This window comes from Protopterus annectens, chromosome 11.part0, assembly GCF_019279795.1.
Source record: "Protopterus annectens isolate FY-2018-M chromosome 11.part0, PAN1.0, whole genome shotgun sequence".
Taxonomy (NCBI): domain Eukaryota; kingdom Metazoa; phylum Chordata; order Ceratodontiformes; family Protopteridae; genus Protopterus; species Protopterus annectens.
The window spans coordinates 158264521-158283605 of NC_056745.1; the positions used below are offsets into that span (position 1 = coordinate 158264521).

General features: G+C 39.0%; 1 protein-coding gene across 1 annotated transcript in view; it reads right to left on the reverse strand.

Annotated features, from left to right (window-relative positions):
- The window catches only part of DYRK4 (dual specificity tyrosine phosphorylation regulated kinase 4), a 1709423-nt gene that overhangs the window by 170575 nt on the left and 1519763 nt on the right, over nucleotides 1-19085 (reverse strand). Inside the window, exon 9 of the mRNA XM_044087559.1 lies at nucleotides 1-81. This exon is cut by the window's left edge and continues 1 nt beyond it. Coding sequence (XP_043943494.1) covers nucleotides 1-81 — 81 coding nt within the window. The remainder of the gene's footprint in view (nucleotides 82-19085) is intronic.

The following is a 19085-nucleotide window of genomic DNA, read 5'->3' on the forward strand; positions in this document are numbered from 1 at the left end:
TCTTTGGTGCTCAAAACAGCTTGACCCGAAGTCAATCACTTTGATTATTCCTTGTCCCTTTGGGCACAGCAGAATGTTCTCCTTAAAGAAAAAATAGCACGTGTCACAGCAAGGACTAGCATTCCCACATACAGCCCATGGAAGATCAATTATTCGGATAAGCAGATCAGCAAATATAATTCTACCTTCCAGGTTTGGAATATCAGTAATATCATAGCAATAACCAATGACTGGGTGTAGTATATTGAAGATTTACCAATGGTTGGTGTGGTTTAATCAAGATAGCAAAGCCCAAATGATTAAACAAAGGCAACCTTGTGTAAATCTTCAATATATCACACCCAGGAGTTGGTTATTGTTATAATACAATGACATTACTTAAGAAAAAAATTACTTTTCTTAAATAATGTCTTTGTATAATGGTGCCATGGTGTTCTTCTGCTTTTTTTTGGTATCTTGGGGCTTTTTTGATGTGCTGCGCATGCATATCGGACTTCCGTTCTGAAGCTTACACAGTACATCAGTGCTTTGGAAAGGAAGCAACACGGAATAGAAGATGTGTGATGCTTTTTTTTTTTTTTTTTTAAATAAATAAAAAATAAAGTTTGAAATACAGACAGATAAGAGGTACAAGAGAAACAGGGCAGAAATACAAGGATAATCAGGTATGTTTCTTTAGTTTTGCATAACATACCTGATTTTCCTTGCATTTTTCTCTTCTACCTCTGTACTGTCCAGATATCAAAGTTTTTTTTTTAAAGCTCAGAAAACTGGAAAGCTCTGTAGTATATATTAATAAAAGAAAGTCTGGGTGACTGGACTTTTTCTATTGATATATGCTCAATTTACAACAGGCACGCTGGTTGGGCTGACCAATCAGCATGCACGTTTTTGAATGTAAATGACTTGTCATTGTATAATATGGGTTCTACTCTAGAAATTACAAAACTATTACCAAACATTATATAGCTTGTTCCACTTCCTTTTTGTCGTTATTAGTTTGAAAGTAAACATTTCTGTGAACATTTCTACATAAGAGAATATAACATTATCCAACTCCACAGATAATCAGCTAATAAACAGTAGTAATAAAATACATTTAGTGTAAACAGCCCATAATGATATCCCTGGAAAACATCAGTCATGTGTTGTTACGTTTTCAGGTCTAAGAAGTCAGTACGCATTTTCAAGACCACTAATGACATTGCAGATTCATGTATTAAGCACTGCAAGTACTTCTGCAGATAATTTTCATTCACATTCATTTTTTTAATACAGAAAATACAGATTCTTTAGGAAAATGTTTCTTCTTAAACCTATCTTCCTATATACAGGTAAAACAAATGCAAGTTAAATGAACAATAATATACATGCATAAGTAGCATGCTTCTGAAATTCGGTTCATAATACCTAGTTTTCAGCAATAATTTGCTGTGGATAGAATTTTGCTCAACCTTTATGTTCTTTGACAGACCATTACATGGCTACATGTAGTACTCTTTACTTTTCTCTAACGGCTGCTGCTGCAGTGCTGGTTACCCTCCACATTAAATGTACACTGAAGAATGGCCATGTCTTTCTTCTCTTACCCTAGTGATGATTCTCCCAGGACAATTACTCATATTCAGGTCACTGGCAACATGAGCAGACAAACTGTTCCTGTGTCACTGGATTCTCCACAGCTTACGTCTGGTCCACTCATTTGGTCTCTTGCATGTTAAACTGCATAGTCACCCATGAACTCTCTACATCTTGTAACTTTAACAAAATAATGGTCATTTTGAAAGTTATAATTCTGGCTGCAACACAGATGCTTCTATGATCAGATACCAATCCAACATGCAGGAAAAAAACTTAATACTGAAACAAAGACTTAAAATACAAACATTTTAGCTAGGAAAAGGGTAGTAATATCTTCCACTAAAAAGTTTCCACTGATAATAATGCTGCTGTCTGAAACAGTCTTTTCTGTTTCTGCAGTCATCTTGACATTCTGGCCTTCCTCTTCAAAACCAACATATGACATGGACACCACCCTCACAAGCATTCAAAGATATGGCGAGAAGACCCACAGTTCTTTCACATACTTCATATTCACCACTTTCTTCATCATTTTGATAACTTGATACTGAAAGTACAGTTGTGCAAGTAAACTTATCATAACAGCAGATGTTCACATGATCACTGCAGTTGCCTTAGCTATATTGATTATACCCTACCAAGGATATAGCAGCCGGCCAGCTTCCAAAGCTTTGTGGCACCTTCCATGTGGCCAAACTATCAGTCAGCTTCAGCTGTGCTAACTAAAAGATAGGTTTGAGCACCAAGCCCTTTAGAGCATTCTGACAACAAACAGAAGGAGACTGAGCCCTGAAAAGACAAAGCTATGAACAAAATATATATATATATATATATATATATATATATATATATATATATATATGCACACCCTGGCATAAACAACACACCAAAAAACAAGGGGGGATGTTGGGAGAAAGCGGCTAACCTAGCAGCGATAATTCAAACATCTACTGCTATGGTAAGTTTACTTACACAATTGTATTATGTTCATCATATTGATCACTGCTGCCATAGCCTTAGTTATATGGGTAGATTACCCTACCTTACTACATTTGGGAGGTGGTAGGAGAAGGATCCAGCAACCCCCTAGAGAATGTTCCTAGCACACCTGATGTGGTTCTAGAGAAGGAATCAAGCTTGTAATGCCTTGTAAACATATGTAGAGAGGACCAAGTTGCTATTTCTAGAATGCTTCCAGCATCTAACCTTTTCCAAAAAGCTAGGGATTATGGCAAGGCCTGGTTGAGTGGGCCTTGACCCTGCCAAGGAATAGTTTTGTTGTAGTCAGTATAACAAATGGCAGAAGCCTTCAACAACCATTTGGAAATATCTGTTGTGACACAAGTTGTTCCTTCTTCTTACCTTCACAAGAAATGAGTAATTTATCTGCAAGTCTGAAAAATGTATTTCTTTCAAGATAGCTTGTGAGTTGTCTGTGGACATCCAAGGTATGAAGTATCCTTTCTTCCTCATTTTTAGGTTCATGAAAGAAAATGGGGAGACAGTATGACTACAAGTTAACTTGGATGCACCTTTAGGTATAAAACAAGGATTATTTCTCAAAAAAAATGAGATAAGGTTGACTCAACAGACGAGTTTGCAACTCAGATACCCTACTTGCAGAGGTCAGAACAATCAGTAAAATTGTTTTCCATGTTAAGAACTTCGAGTTAGCCAGGTTAACTGCTTCAAATGGAGCAAGTGTTAGCTTCACTAACACAAATTAAGATCCTGAGTGGCCAATAAATGAACCTTCTTGGAGGAGTAAGAAAGGCCATAGTGCAGCAATTCACACAAATATTGTAAAACCAGGGAACAACTAGCCTTAAAATGGGTTCTGGTTATGTTACTGGCACTAACTACAAAACCTTTTCCATTTGGAAATATATGATTTTCTAGTAGCAGGCTTTCTTGCCTCAGTTAATACCTGCTGCATGTCCTCAGTAAACAGGTTCATAAATGGAATTAAGACCCTATCATCCAGGCAGTTAGTTGAAGTTGACTGGGGTCAGGTTGAATCAGACATACCTGTTCTTGTGTGAGTGGATCCATGCTGTGATAAAGATTGTGGTAATTGTCCCTAGCCATTTCCAAAAGAAGGGAGAACCACTGTTACTTGGGCCAGAAATGAGCCACCACAGTGATCTTGGCGGATTCTTCCTGAGTCTTCAGCTATACCCTGGATATCAATGGAATAGTTGCAAAAGCATACAGGAATATTTCTGTCCAAGGAAAAAATGCATCCGTCTTCCGGGCCTTCTTGCATGGAGTTCTGGACCATAATCTTGCCTACTGATTGTTCAAAAAGGAGGCAAATAAGTCTACTTACTGAGCTCACAACAGATGGATCAAATCTTGGAAGACCCCCTGATCTAGTTTCCATTCAAGAGGGTCTGCTCTTGTCCTGCTCAGCCTATGTGCCACACAATTTTGCTCTGATGGAATTTGACTATGGAACAGAGAGGGAAAAGGGGAGACCTGGATAAAATGATATTTGCTGTATCCACCAAGTGATTTCTCTTCTGACAAACCCAGTTCTAGTATTTGAAAAGACAAAGGATGTTGGTGCTGTGACCAAAGAGACTTCAGATACCATTGTATCTTACTCATGTTGAGTCTTGCCAGGGGTATTATAAGAATCCTACATGCCATGAGACCCACAATTCTGAGTCATTCCATCACAGTGACCAAAGTCTGAGTGGAAAACCATAGAAATAGATCTAGATACAGATCTATCACTTCCTCTGGAAGAAATGCTCTTTGAAATAAAGTGACTGACACTCTAGGAAAACAATCCATGAGAAGGATTCAATAAAGACTTTTGAATGTTCTCTTGGAATCCCAGCTTGTGCAGGAACTCTCACCCAAGTGAGAGATTCCTGACACTTTGAAAATGACACTGCAAAGATAAGCAAGTTGTCTAAATATGGAAAAATAATGATACCCTGTAACCTACAATGAGAGATTACTGCAGTTAGGCACTTTATAAACACTCTTGATGCAGTGAATGATCCAAAGTGTAAGGTAGAGAACTGATAATGAAATCCAAACACACAACACCTTAAGAACCGCCTGAAGTCTGGATGAATAGGGATGTGGGATAATACTCATCTTTTAAATCTAGTGTTAGCTAGAAACTTAAATAAGAAAGAAGATATAACAGGTTATGAAGTGATAGCATTTCTAACTTGGGCATTATCCGAAATTGGTTTAGAAAAGAAAGATCCAGAACTACTTTCCAAGCATTTTTTTTTTCTTTCTTTGGAACCGAAGACCTCCTTGAATAAAATCCTTTCACAATTTGGGAAGGAGGAACTGGTTCTGCCACACCCGGGTGAGCATGTGATGAAGGACAGGGTGAAATAAAAGAGTCTAATCTGGTAGATGAGGGAATCCCCCTTAGAAGGGAGGAATTCCTCCCACCGCCATCTGTAACCTTGATGAATGATCTTCAGAAACCATTTTTCTGAAACTGTCTGTGCCAAACAGTAAAGCGGTGATTCAAACCTTCTGGAAGGGAAATGGGGCTGCCATGATAGGGGAGGGGACAAGGTCCCTTAAAAAGTCATTTGACTTATTGGGCTGTCCTTGGTTTTGGGAGGTTCCAGAATTCTTTTTAGAATCCCCTTGCCATTTTCTTTTAAACGTCTGTTTATCTGCATTTTATTAGGACTGTTTATTTCCCTAACTGGATGAGTGGTTAGAGAATCCCATAGAAAAATTGGAAAGGAAGGGCTGAAAAATCTTAGAGACTCCCTGTATCGGCTTTCTCCTTTCATCAAACGTTTTGATCACCTCTGCAGCGGAGGGGCCAAAAACTAAATCTCTACCTACAGTACAATTTAAAATCCTATATTTAACATCATATGGATGGTTCTGAGAATGCAGTCAGGCAAAACTCCTCAGAACATAGTCGATAGCCCTTGAAAAAGTATCAGCTGAGTAATACACTGTGATCAATGAGTAGTGACTTGTACAATAGAAGTAACTAAATTATTTAAAGCAGATTTTTCCACTCAAGAAGGAACTGCAGACAAAACATTCCTCATACTCTTAGGAAGACTATAAAAACTTCAAACACTGAGGAACTTTACACAGCCTATCTGCCTTTTTAGGGGCAGCAGACTGGCTATCAGGAAAATTACAGGCAGTAACACACACACACACTTCCACTGAAGATGACAGAACTGAAGGAACGGTGAAGGTACTGGAAATTCCTTCTGTAACAGCTCATGGTATTTTTTAAGGGACTGAGAAACCTTAGTGCTCTCCCCATAATCTCTCAAACTCTTAGATCAAGAAATCTGGACAAAACCATAAATAATGGGAGGGACTACAGCCCAAAACTAGGGACAAATTTTAAATACTGCTCTTACAAAGTTAGAAAGTTGATATTATAACACGTTTTGCATTAGCATGCATTTTCTGAAGGGTTTGAAGTCTGAACCTTAAATGTCGGACATTATTTTCTGAATTCAATCCTCAATGATTTTGTCAGAAAACCCAGATTTTATGGGGAACAGACCAAAAATATAACACAAAAATCTGGACATGCTGCAAAAATCTGGACAGTTGAGATATGTGGTTCTCCCACTGAAAACAATAGTGCATTCTGGAAATAGTCACAGAAACATATGCCCCCCCCCTCCCCAGGAGAATCTGAAATTGAGCTCTCCTTTGAGTCTGAATCAGAAATCTGAGGAGAAAACCCTGTATCTGCCCCTTCATATTCCTGACCAGATTCAGAATCCTGAATCTCTTCAGGAAAAGAGATATCCTTCTTTGTTTTACCAGAAATTACTTTATGAGAAGGATCAATGTCTTGAATTGAACCATGTGCTAGACCCTGTAAACTACTCCTATTTAAGGAAACTTGAGGATGAGTTGATATATGTTTAGTTTTTTGTTTCTTTTTGACAGGAAAAATTGGGCTGACAGAATTATTAATGGCAGCAGCAGCAGCTTCCCCAAGGTTTGGCACAACATTCTGACAAAACAGGGAAGTCTTCCGTATGCCTTCTCTCAGGACCGACAACAGTGGCTCTCTCTTGCCTATTGAGGGGACCCCAAAGGTCACAGAGGGCATGGCTAACCCCCAGTCCATAGTGCCTGTAGGTGCTACACCAGGGGGATGTAGGGTAAAAGATGAGTGGTCTGAGGTACAACTAATGATCACAGCACAGTCACCCACCTGCAATTGAGGCAACAGTCACCCACCTGCAATTGAGGCAAAGTGCTGGCCTGCTGTGGTGGCAAAAGCTGTTTGTTAACTTTTTCTTTCTGTGGTTAGCAGAAAGACTGACCACAAGACTGACAGTTTTTAACATGGTCAAGCCAAAAATCATGCCTCTTTGCCAAGTAAAACAAGCATTAAATCCCAGTAAAACTTAGCAGTCTTTAAAAGTTACCTTTTTCACAATAAATATACAGTAAAACACTTTAAAACACTTAGCCAGTCCCCCGCCTAAAATAAAATGTACACAAGTTCTCCACAAAAAAATGGTTTCAATTACTCTTTCCCCAAAAGCCTTACAGAAGTATACTCTTTAGTGGCAGGAAAGCTATGAAGGGCTTGGTGCCCAAACCTGAGCTAACAGTTTGGGTGCATGGAAGGCATACTAAAGCTTTGGAAGCTGGTCAGCTGTTATATCATATTATCCTAATATAATGAACATCTAAGAAGCTCCAAAAACATGACCCACTAAAAATTATTGAAAAATAAGAAAGTATTTGTAATGTGGAATAATCCAGTACACCAAGGTTTAAGAAAGTAAAATTGAGTAAGTCAAATGCTATACTTGAACTAAAAAGGGACAGACACAGCATTATTCACTGAAGCAGTCACTATCAATGGCTAGTGTATCCAACAGACTGGAAGACGTACAACTATAAAACATTTCAGCGTGAAAGCGAGGTCAAAGCAATGTGAAATAAGAACACAAATACAGTTCTGGTAACTCTGGAGGCAACTGTGGGCAAATAAAAATGAACTTTCAAGCATATTTGAATATAAGTAACTCCATAAAAATTACAGCAAGACAATCATGGGTATATAATGGGTACTGAGAAGAGCAACCTTGGCAAATATCAAAGACTGAAGCAGTTCTGATAACATACATTTTAAATGTGCCCAGACTTTAGAATGGAATCATTTTTTTCCAAAGCATTAAAAACATGAAGAAATTAAACTGGAGACAACTTCTAGAAATATTTTTTAAGTAAACTACCTTAAAAACTCAAACAGAATTAAGTAAGGAAGTACCTCATAATCAGAGTCGGTTGGAAATGTATTAGACATCCAAAATGAAATATAATTATATATTTTGACATGTATACATTATGTTTGCTCTGGTTGCTTCATGCTGCACATGTTTTATAATAAAGCAGTGTGCCCATATAATTAAAAAATATGCAGCTCAGAAAAGTACATTTAATAAACTAATAAAATATAAAGTAAAAACACAATACAAAAAACTTGCTTAATGTAAAGATAAAGTAAAATGGAAAAGTTTAGACTGAAAAAACAATACCATCTTAGCACAATACTAAAGTAATCTTATATGTATATATATATATATATATATATATATATATATATATATATACACACACACACACACAGCAATGATAAACAATCCTACAAAATTCCATTAAATAGAAAATGTGCATCTACGTAGCAATACTTGTTGACCTTTGTGATGGCCCTCTGTTGTGGGTAACAGCTGGGGTCATCTGTCTTTCTGCCATCTACGCTACTTCTGTTTAGATATCTAATTTCCAAATATTAACCAATTCCAGTGCACACAGAGGCTTTTCTACTCCAAAAGAGAAGGGTGCACCTGATCTCATGCTCCCATACTCACCAGTTATGACCCCCATGAAATACAAGTGAGCTGTGTCTGCAGAAAAAAAAACAGACTACCCAATGCTTTCACCTGACACAGGTGGCATTGTTATCCAGCACAAGTGGCAACTGGGAGGATAAAGAGATGGCAGCAGCAGAGTAATCAGTCAAAGGTCACCGAAATGGTGAGTATTCACTTATCTGTTATTCCTTATTTTTGACAGGTCTCTGCTACAGCTAATAGATGGAAAAATGTGAAGCAGTATCCATAATCTTCAAAGAAGGGAGACAGTTGTTTCTCATGTGATAGATTCGACCTGTTCAAACCAGTTTTCTTCTCTTCCCAACCTTTTGATGAATGTTAGTACTTATGGCAGGATTTTGATACAATGTTTGTTTTAGTTTATGGACTTGTGAAATAAAAAGAATAAAAACCCACATATTGTCAGCACATATACATACTGAATTGTAATAAATAATTTTCTTATATCTGAGGAACCATGGAAATCACATATTTTTAGTGGGATACAACCAAGAATGACAGAGGAAGAAAAATGATTTGGCGGCAAAAACCACTACTAAACTGAAAAAGTGTTCTAAAAGTTGCAAATGTCCCTCCTGAAGAACTGCTGACAAACAGAGCTAACAGGCGGTGCACCAAAGAAGGGCTCAAACTAAATCTTAGCATTAAAGTGAGTACTCACAAACATGCAACATCTTACTGGAGGACCATTTGATATCACCTAACAGCTGGGAAGAATAAAAAAACAGTATCCCCAATCTCCAAAAAGGAAAGCGTAAAAGGCCATGTGATGTTATCAATGCAGTTTACTTAGTTTTCTGTCTCTTCTCAACTCCTTTGTGAAAGCTAGTATTCTCTGTTCATTTCTATTTCAATTTTCATGTATAATTTTATGTTATTAGATAGATAAGGGGATGTCAGTGTTAGAGTGTAAAAAAGTATCCTGAAAGCATATGTTGATAGGCTGATATGAGATTACTAGGTGAACAGCTTAAGGGCCCTTACAAGGCTAGCTAATATAACCTGATTTACCCAATATATGGCTCTCAGGGGCAAAAGGATGGCATAGATTTGTGCCTGTTCATTGAGTATCTTACAAATTACCCCTGTCCGTAAGAGGCAATCTGTAAAATACTCAAGTATCTGTGAAAGCTACAGCAGGCAGTCACAGAAGTACATTAATATGCAATTAAGTCCTTATCATAGCAGCATACCCCTAATGTGTTAAATAAAGTAACTGCTTCAGACATATGGTTTCATGTTCTTAGTCATTTATCTTACCAGGCAATCTCCATCTTTACATCATGGTTATAAATTTACAGTTACATCTGATCCAGTGTATATACATATGGGGAAGGCCAGATACATACATATGGGGGGGGCCAGAAACATGTATAATTAAAAGGTTTTTTAACAAGAAACATCTTTATTAAACCATCACTTATGACATAAGCAATCATACATTTATATAAATGAAAACGAACCACACCAACACAATCCTAGTTGCAAGCATTTTACATCACAAACCATACTGACACACTCCCAGTTGCAAACATTATGCATCACTTATAATCTACCCAATAATTTTCAGTCAAACATTATATAACTCATCTAAGCCCTGCCTTATTTTAAACTTTACTCCTCCCCTGTATGTATGGTTGCCAGAATTCACATTTCCCATGTAGTTTGCTCCTACCCTTTTCTAAAGATCTCAATTCCAGTTACTTCATCTCTGTTACTATAGTCACTACTTCTAATATAGTTGGTTTAAATTTTGAGTTCCATTTTCTAGTAATTGGTTTTTGGCAGCCACCATAATTAGACACAGCAAGGCCTTACCATGTCTAAGCAATTCAAATTCTGTATCACAGCTCAGGAAAACCATCTCCCTCGTCACATCAATTTGTCCACCCAGTATTTTCGTCAGTGCATCCCGCAGGGAATTCTTACGCTAGCCCAATGCACTCCCAGAACATATGTTCCCAGGTACCTCTTTCTTCCCCATCACACCTCGAACATTTGCTGTCTACCTGAGGAAAAATTCCCTGGAGTCTGCTTGGGGTATAAAAATATCTATGTAAACATTTCCAAGCAAAAATCTTAAATTTTCTAGATTTGCTTCATATTTAGGAGACATACATATATCCTCCCATTGTTTTTTTTGTGAATTGCTTATCCAGTCTCTCTTCCCAATCCTTTCCAACATCCTCTGTTTGATTCTTATAGTTATGCAATATTTTATATGCTCTACTAATTATTTCTTTTTAATGGCAGCTTATGTTCTAGATGCTACTAAAACCTCTACCAGTGCTGGTCTTTCATTTAGAAGCCCCCCGCCATTTCTTTCTCTTTGTCTGTACTCTGATATCAGTCCTTGATAGCGAAGGCAATCTCTAACCTGCAGTCTAAATAAATTCTTGGCATCTTTCCATTCTATTACCCTTCCCCTCTATAGTTATTTGCGCCCAATACATTGGTTCCTTTGCCAGTTTCCTCCAGTAAATTCCAGCCCCCTCTTGCCTATTGTCTGTATCCCTAATTGCAGTCATCCCTAATGGCAGAATCTCCTTTCTACATTCCCGCATTGGCTTAGTTCTTAAAATACTTTCTGCTACTTTATGGATATAATATTCTGTATGATTACTGTTATTCTCCTTAAAGGCCTGTATCCAAAATCCTGGTCTCTCCTTGTTTCTTGAGCTTCCCCCCTTGTTTCATCATCAACCCTTTCCACTCTGAATTATAGTTTTCTGCTTGTGCTATATACAGGAGCCTTAAGAGTGTAGCTCTGAAATACCCCATTCAAATTGGATAATCCTAATCTGCCCTGTTCTACTGGAATAATCAGTTTATCCCACTTGACTCCTGCCGTCTTCTCCTCCCAGATAAAGTCCTTCAGCTCTTTATTAATTGCTATCAGCAACTTCTCCCCTGTCTGATAAAAATATGCCTGACCTGTGTATAAAACTAAAGAGACTAAAGCATTTTGACTGCTTATATATAACTATCCATATCCATATAACAAAGCTTCTGTTTTCTCAGTTTTTGTATTATCTTTTGTTTAGTCTCTTCCCACATATCCTTGGCTGCCACACCAGAATCATTTTTAATCTATACTACTAAATACTTCATTTTATCATGTCCCCATAAATACGGATATTGCTGAACTAATTTGTGTGTGGGTACATAATTTGCTACTATTGCCTTTGTTTTAGCTTCATTAATTTTGTATCCTGAAAATATCTGAAACTCAAAATATTCCACAGCACTGTAATGTCTCTGGTTTTGTCAGGTATAAAATAAAATCATCTGCAAATACAGCCAGCTTTTCTTGACTACCATACCAATGATATCCTTGAATTTCTGAGCCCTTTATTTTCTTTGCTAGTGGTTCTAAGTATAATGCAAACAACAAAGGGGAAAGAAGACACCTCTGCCTGGTTCCTCTGCTCCAGCAGAAATTATCAGAGAGGAATCCTCTCACTTTAATTTTTGCCCCCAATCCCTCATATATCCTCCTAATCAACCTTATAATTTTTTTCAGGAAATGCAAATGCTTCCATTGCCTGCTCATAAAGTCCCAGCTTACTCTGTCAAATGCTTTCTCTGCATCAAGATCCACCAACAACAATGGTGTGTTCTTACATTCTGTTTCCCTCTGGATCATCAGTGTTCTGTTAATGTTGTCAAATGTTTGCCTTCCATCCACAAAACCACACTGATCCATAAATATCAATTTTGTCATTACTTTTGTTGTTCTTTTAGCCATTATAGACATAATGTTATTTTCTGAGGCTACCTTTTGTAAAAAGGAAGGGTTTGTCTGTAAGGTAACCTACCTTTGTGGAAAATAATGTATGGGGTCTTGGAAGAAAAGAGACTGGAGTTTAGAAATCCTCATTCCATTGCAGAAGTAATGGCTATTAAGAAAATTGTTTTCTGAGAAAGGAGTTTTAAGTTTGTATTAGCTGAAGGTTCAAAAGGTTTCTGAGTTAAACATTGGAGCACAGCGGTTAGATCCCAGGGAGGTGAGGGATCCTTTATTGGTGGTCTGAGAAGAAAAATGCCTCTCAGAAAAGCTTTGCATAATTTGGAAGAAAACAAGGGATAATCTTGGTATCCTGTGTGAAAATTAGAGGTAGCTGCTAATTGGAGCTTAATAGCAGAAAAATTTGCTCCTTCCTTAAAAAATTGCCAAAAATTCAAGTACTGTAGAAATAGGAGCAGAAAAGGGATAAAGCTAATTTTTCAAGGCCCAAAGAGAGAATCTTTTCCATTTGTTCCTATGAATTAGTTGAGTCTTTTTGGGAAAATAAAATGATGGTACATACAGGAGAAGAAAGCCTGGGCTGTCTAACCATTACTGCAAGTGGAGTAACCCTGCTGTTAGTTTAAAGGCTTGGACATTGGTATGTTTGATTCCTGATGGGTGTCAAAGGAGATCTGGGGACACCTCCATTATCCATGGAGGATAACAAAGATGAGACCATAGAAAGGGGAACCATACCTATTGGGCCAGAAGGGGGCAATGAGGATGACTGAGCTCTTAAGCCAGCTTGCTTTCTGTAGAAATTTGGCAATCAGAGGAAGTGGGGGGAAGTATAAAGAAGACTGGAAGGCCAAACATGGACTACAGCATCTCTCAGTGACTACCCCCTGTGGGGAGATAAGAGCCAAGTACCTACTGCATCTGTTGTTGTGCAGAGATGCAAAGAGGCCGCAGCAAGGTTGGCCCCAACTACAGAAAAACCTCTCTACCACAGACTGATTGACAGACCACTTTTGAGTCATCAGAATGGATATGCTTAATTTGGCCACTAGAATGGTGGTTTACCCCAGTATATATATATATATGTTTAAACTAGAAAGCAGTCTGAGGAGCTCGCCTATTCCCACACTCTCATGGCCTCTCTGTATAAATGGTCCCTCCTTGTTCATTGATGTACTAGACCACAGACATATTCTTGGTCTGAATCACAATAGTCCCTAGAGAACAGCATCTAGAATGGATTGCAACACTAATAGGACTGCTCTCATCTCTAGTATATTGATATGCAGACTGGTTTCTTAGAGGGGCCACATGCGTTGGACCATCCTTCCCAGGAAATGCCCCAGCCACCTCAACTGGGAGGTGTCCGTAGTCATTGTGGCCATTGAGGATGGTAGGCAAAAGGTGAATGCTGTCTGACTGTATCCACCACTGAATGTGTTTTTTGAAAATAGGAGTAAGCTTGACTGGAAAAGACAGAAGTTGTCGAAGAATGGGGCACTGAACAGGAACAGTTCATTAAAAGATATGCTTAATCATGCCAAGAGAAGCAATACAATGGCTGCAGCCATGAATGTTGGTGCTTGAAGGACTGATCTGTCTGAAGGAGCTGGATGAGACATAAACAGCTGAACCTGCCTCCTGAGAATGAATATACAGTGAAGTGGTAGTGATGCTGTCTGTGCTGTTGAATTTAGAAGATCACCAAAGAATTCCAGGCTATGAACTAGTATCAAATTTGATTTTGTAGAGTTTATTGTTATTCCTGGTAACTGGCAAATCTGGAGCAAACAGTCCCTGGATTGTTAAAGAAGAGGCTTGGAGAGGGCAGTAAAAAGCCAGTTGTCTAAATATGGAAGCACTCTGAATGCTTTGAGCCTCAGATGAGCAGCCATCACTGCCATATATTTGGTAAACAAGGGTCTATATTAGATCAGCGAAACAGCATTACAGAGAATGCCGTTTTGTCGACACAAATAGACCGAAATCCCATAACCACAAAAGCTCAGATCAGCGATTTTTTTCCCAGGGGAAAAAAAAATCACTTGGCCTGAACCGTGACATTGCCCTTTACTCCACTGAAGTGCGATCTTGGAGTTGGTATATTTAATTAGGTTGGCTGTGGGGGGTACAGCCCCCCACTTTGCAATGTTTTAAGTGGTGTGTTGTGTTGGTCTACTGATTTTTTTCCCTAGGAAAAAAATCGATGACTTGGGGTTTCGTGGTTATGGGATTTCGGTCTATATGTGTCGGCGAAACGGCATTCACTGTAATGTCGTTTCTGTGAGCTAATATCGATCCGGTAAACACCCCAGGGGGCTGTGGTGAGTCCAAAATGCAGGGCTCTGAAATGATAACGATTGGCTCCCAGCTGAAAGTATTAGTGTCTTTTGGACCACCTGACTATTTTTGATGTGATAGTATGCATCCTGAAGATCTATGGTCGTCCTTGCGAAGAAATGGCACGATGGACTGTACAGTGACCATTCAGAAATGTGACTTTTTCAGATACTGATTCAATTTGCTGAGATCCAAATCTGGTCTGAGGTTCCTGTCTTTCTGGGCACTAAAAAGAAATGGGATTTGATCAGGTGGCACCTCTTGGATGGCTCTCTTGTCTAGCAGCTTTTGAATTACTTATGCTGCTGCTTTCCTCTGAGTGGGAGGAACATTAGGAAGTTTTTTCCTTTTGTGAATAGGAAGGTGGAAAAATGAAATGAAGTAACCTCTGGATATTACTTTTAGCACCTAAGAGTCATCTGTTATGTTTGCCCAGGCATCTGGGTGCAGGGATAATCGCCTGCCAACTGCCTCCAGAGTTGAACAGTTAGGCAGGGAAGGGCAATGTCTCCCACTGGAATTTCCTCCTTTGCCTCTGGAGGAGTTGTCCCTGTGCGGATCTTGGAAAGGTCCCTGAGATTTTTAGAACTACATTTTCTGACCACCTCTCTGATTCCTTGAAAAGGTTCACTGAGGGGTAGAAAACTTAACTCTCACAGCAGACAGAGTCTTTTCTTCTTGTTCACTGCAGGTAATCATTTCTTTTACTGACAGACCATATAAAGATGTTCCATTGAAGGGGGCATTGATGAAATACTCCTTAAAAGGCTCCACAAAGTTGCATATCCGCATCCAGACATGTCTTCTTAGGTGATGCCAGAACCAGCTGCTTGTGAGATGCCTTCAGTTGCGTGACAGATTAACCTCATTGAAGTGTTTGAAATAGACAACAGACTGGCCAGTTGGAAGGACATTCTTTTGAAATCCTCTGTAGACATGGACTGTGAGAGAGTATTTAAGAGTTCCTTGGTCAAATCCTTCTGAAATCTCGTGAAGTGTGCCAGGTAATTTAGAGACCTCATGGCGAAGGTCGCAGAGGCAAAGATTGTATTTCCGAATCTGTCCAGCACCCAAGACTCACTGGAGGGTGGACAGAACAGCTTTCTTCTGCTAGCTCTTTCTTAGTGGCTGCCACCACCACCATAGCATCTACTGGGACTCCTTTGCTCCAGAGGGATCTGTCTTTGGGAGGGGCTAAGAATTTATCAGGTCTCAACGGTATCCTGTTCCTTCCAAGCCTGAAGGGAAACTAAATCAATGAGTTCATCTGCTGGAGGGTAACCCTGGAAATAAATGGGCCAAAACCAAAGGCTTCTAAAAATACAGATTCTTCTGGCGAGGGTTTTTCAGAAGACCAACCATTTTTTTGTCTGAGAATCTCTAATATGTCTCCAAAGGCGATATTATCTGGTGGTGATCTGGGGGACCTGTCTTCTTCATCAAAATTGGTATCTTTCATGACAGACTCCAGTGGGGAGTATATGTGTCTCCTCTTATATGTTCTTTTCCAATTAATCTCCTCTGTAGGGTATTCAGGGGAGGTATCGGAAGAGAGAGGGGGGGGTTCCTCTATAGGAACTGTTTTGAAACGTGTTGGAACTGACTGTCCCTGTGGATTGGGCCTGATCAACTCAGAGCTTTGAAAGATGAGGGAAAGGGGACTGTATGCGAAGAATGAGAAGGCAGTTCTGTAGAAAGAGAAAAGGCCCTTTCCACTATCTTGAAGGCAGATGGACCTGGGGAAACCATACCCATCTGAGCTGGAGTCAAAGCTTGCTGCACAGGTAGAGCATGACCCCTTCCGGATCCGTGCCTCAAGGATGGAACCGGACCCAAACTGTCCAGAGCCAAGGCTCTTAGGGGCAGGGATAGATCCAAAAACACTGGAGTTGATCCCAGCCCCATGGATCCAGTGCCGACACTCTGGCTCCAGGACCCATTCCAATCTGAGAGCATCAGAGCAGAACTAGTCAAGGATACTGTTGGATTTGAAGAAGAGATCTTCTTTGGATCTGACTCTGAACCTTTGGGGCCTTCGGATCCTGGGGCTCCAAAACAGCTGGATGGATCAGAGAAGGAGAGTGAATATTATGGGATGTTGTAGGAAGGCTCACCTATCCAATAGGGACTGAGCCTGTATGACCCCCATCTGGATCTGAGCTCTGAGAAATTTTTGCATCATCCTAACCACATCCACTTCTGATAAACTTCGAGAGGACCTGGAGGATGTAGTGGATTGTGGTCTTGAGCATCTTGTAGGTGTTTGTAACAATGGAGAGCACAATCCCATTTATAAGACAGCTGCGGCTAAACTAAGAACTGCACATGAGCAACTTGCAATTAATAAAAAGTTATAGGCTGCTGATTTTATTTGGGAAATATACTTTTTGGAAACAACATCTGGAAATGTGGATCGGCTTGTGACTTATGATTGTTCACATTAGGAAAATTGTCATTAAAACTGCAAACTTCAACATATCATTCATAGCCATTTGCTTATATCGACAGCAAACTATCACCTCACCTTTTCCAACACATCAGTTTTAAAGATTTTTCTTTATATTTACTAAAAAAATGAGTAATCACTTCTGTCTCATTTAAATGCATTATTTGTACTACCCACTGAATTATTCCTGTGTTGTTGTTGTGTCTTTCGGCTTTTCCCGGTTAGGGGTCGCCACAGCGGAACTCCAGTCTGCTAATGATTGGCAGTAGATTTTCACGTGCCGAGTTGCCAGCTCTGATGCACAACCTTCAACTAAGGTATGCCCATTCATGCATGTCTCCACACAGAAGACGCTCTAGCTGAGAATCGAACAGGACAACGTCTTACTGTGAGGCCACAACGCTACCGCAGCACCACCACCGCAGTACTGAATTATTCCTGTGTACAATCCAATTATAGGTCTAATCCAACACATCTGCATACAGCAGCCATGCATTCTCTGTCCAGTAATGCAGATCAGCACTATTAGGAAACTCGTTATGAGTTGGGACACTGTTGCCTAACATGCAAGCCACTCTGTATAGCTTTGCATAATAGGCAACTTGTCTATAAATTCAGGCTATTATGTTTGATCACAGATCAAACTAGCAATATATCCATCCATCAACTCTTATCTAGCCAACTATTAAACCATATGTACACTTGAACTAATGGACATGTGGATGCTAATTACAGATCACTGCATGCCACTGAATGCCTCTGAAACAGGCATATCAGTCTTTGGACCCAATGATACACAGTTTTTCCCTCCTGCATGGCTCTAACCAACAGGCTTGTCTATGAACCTAGTTTCGTATATATTCAAATACAGAAGTGAATGGGACAGTATCTTAATCGAAGGTATGTGTTCTGCAATATTCTTCATGTTAGTATGACTCACTTCGCAGATTTGATCTTATTTTTTTTAGGATGGAGGCTGTAAATGACTGTTTAAATTAGAACAAAATAATGTTTTACAAATTAAGACTGGTGTTACCTGTTTCACGTTTGACTGTGTAATGTTGTGCACCAGTAACAGTCTCTACCACCCCACCCCTTCTTTCTTTGTCTTTCTTTGTCTATGCATGCTTAGAACTTAAATTATAATAATATATATCTTAAGTCAGCAGCATATTATGCAGCTTTCGCCTCTCTATAACTCCAAATCAAATAACATGAACTTTTTATAAATTCTGCCACAAGAACTTATTCAAGAACTTTGCCTGTCTCTATCTGAAATGACATATTATTCGATAAATACAGCCACTAGAGGACAGCAGAGCACTAACATTAAAGAAAAAGCTCACTTGGAAGCCCCTAGGCCAAACTAGTTTTATTTATCAACTAAAAAGCCTATCTGGAACTACAAAACCAAGAAACTATTTGACAGGAAATATTAAAAAAGGACAATGCAGCCTTTCCCAAATTTCACCACGTCCCTGATTTCACCACCCTAAATTAAATAACACGTTTTACAAAATGAACACAGTTTCCGGTACATTTCTGGTGCCATACTTATTCGTAGGCCATAAGAAAAAAGATTACTCATTCTAGTAATTCCATTACTACTTAAAGGACAAGTTCAAAAAAGGCACAAAACAAAATGTTAATGGCAATGTGATGGCTAACGTCCACCTGAAATGCACTACTGTAGTTTCTTTATATCTGTAGGCTGCTTAATGTTTTAAAGAGCAAGGGGCATTTTCCAGCGTACGACAATGCTGTATTTATTCTACACAGGGGGCATTTTTTCCAGTAGTAGCTACATCTCCTCTACCTGAATTCAAATATATATTTCTTGTATCCTAAAGCAAAGATAAATGCAAATTGCATTGATAATTGCACTTGCTAAAACAACAGAAGTTAGAAAATTATGATTATTGTAAATATTTAAATGGGCACTACAAAGTTGTTATTACGAAAAACTATAGACATACTACAATGACTGCGGAAATAACTGCCATCGATTGGAAAACATTTGCCTCATTTCCTATAATAATAAAGTCTGGCAGCTTAGTGTAAATTTTTAATATAAGTCTGCAGT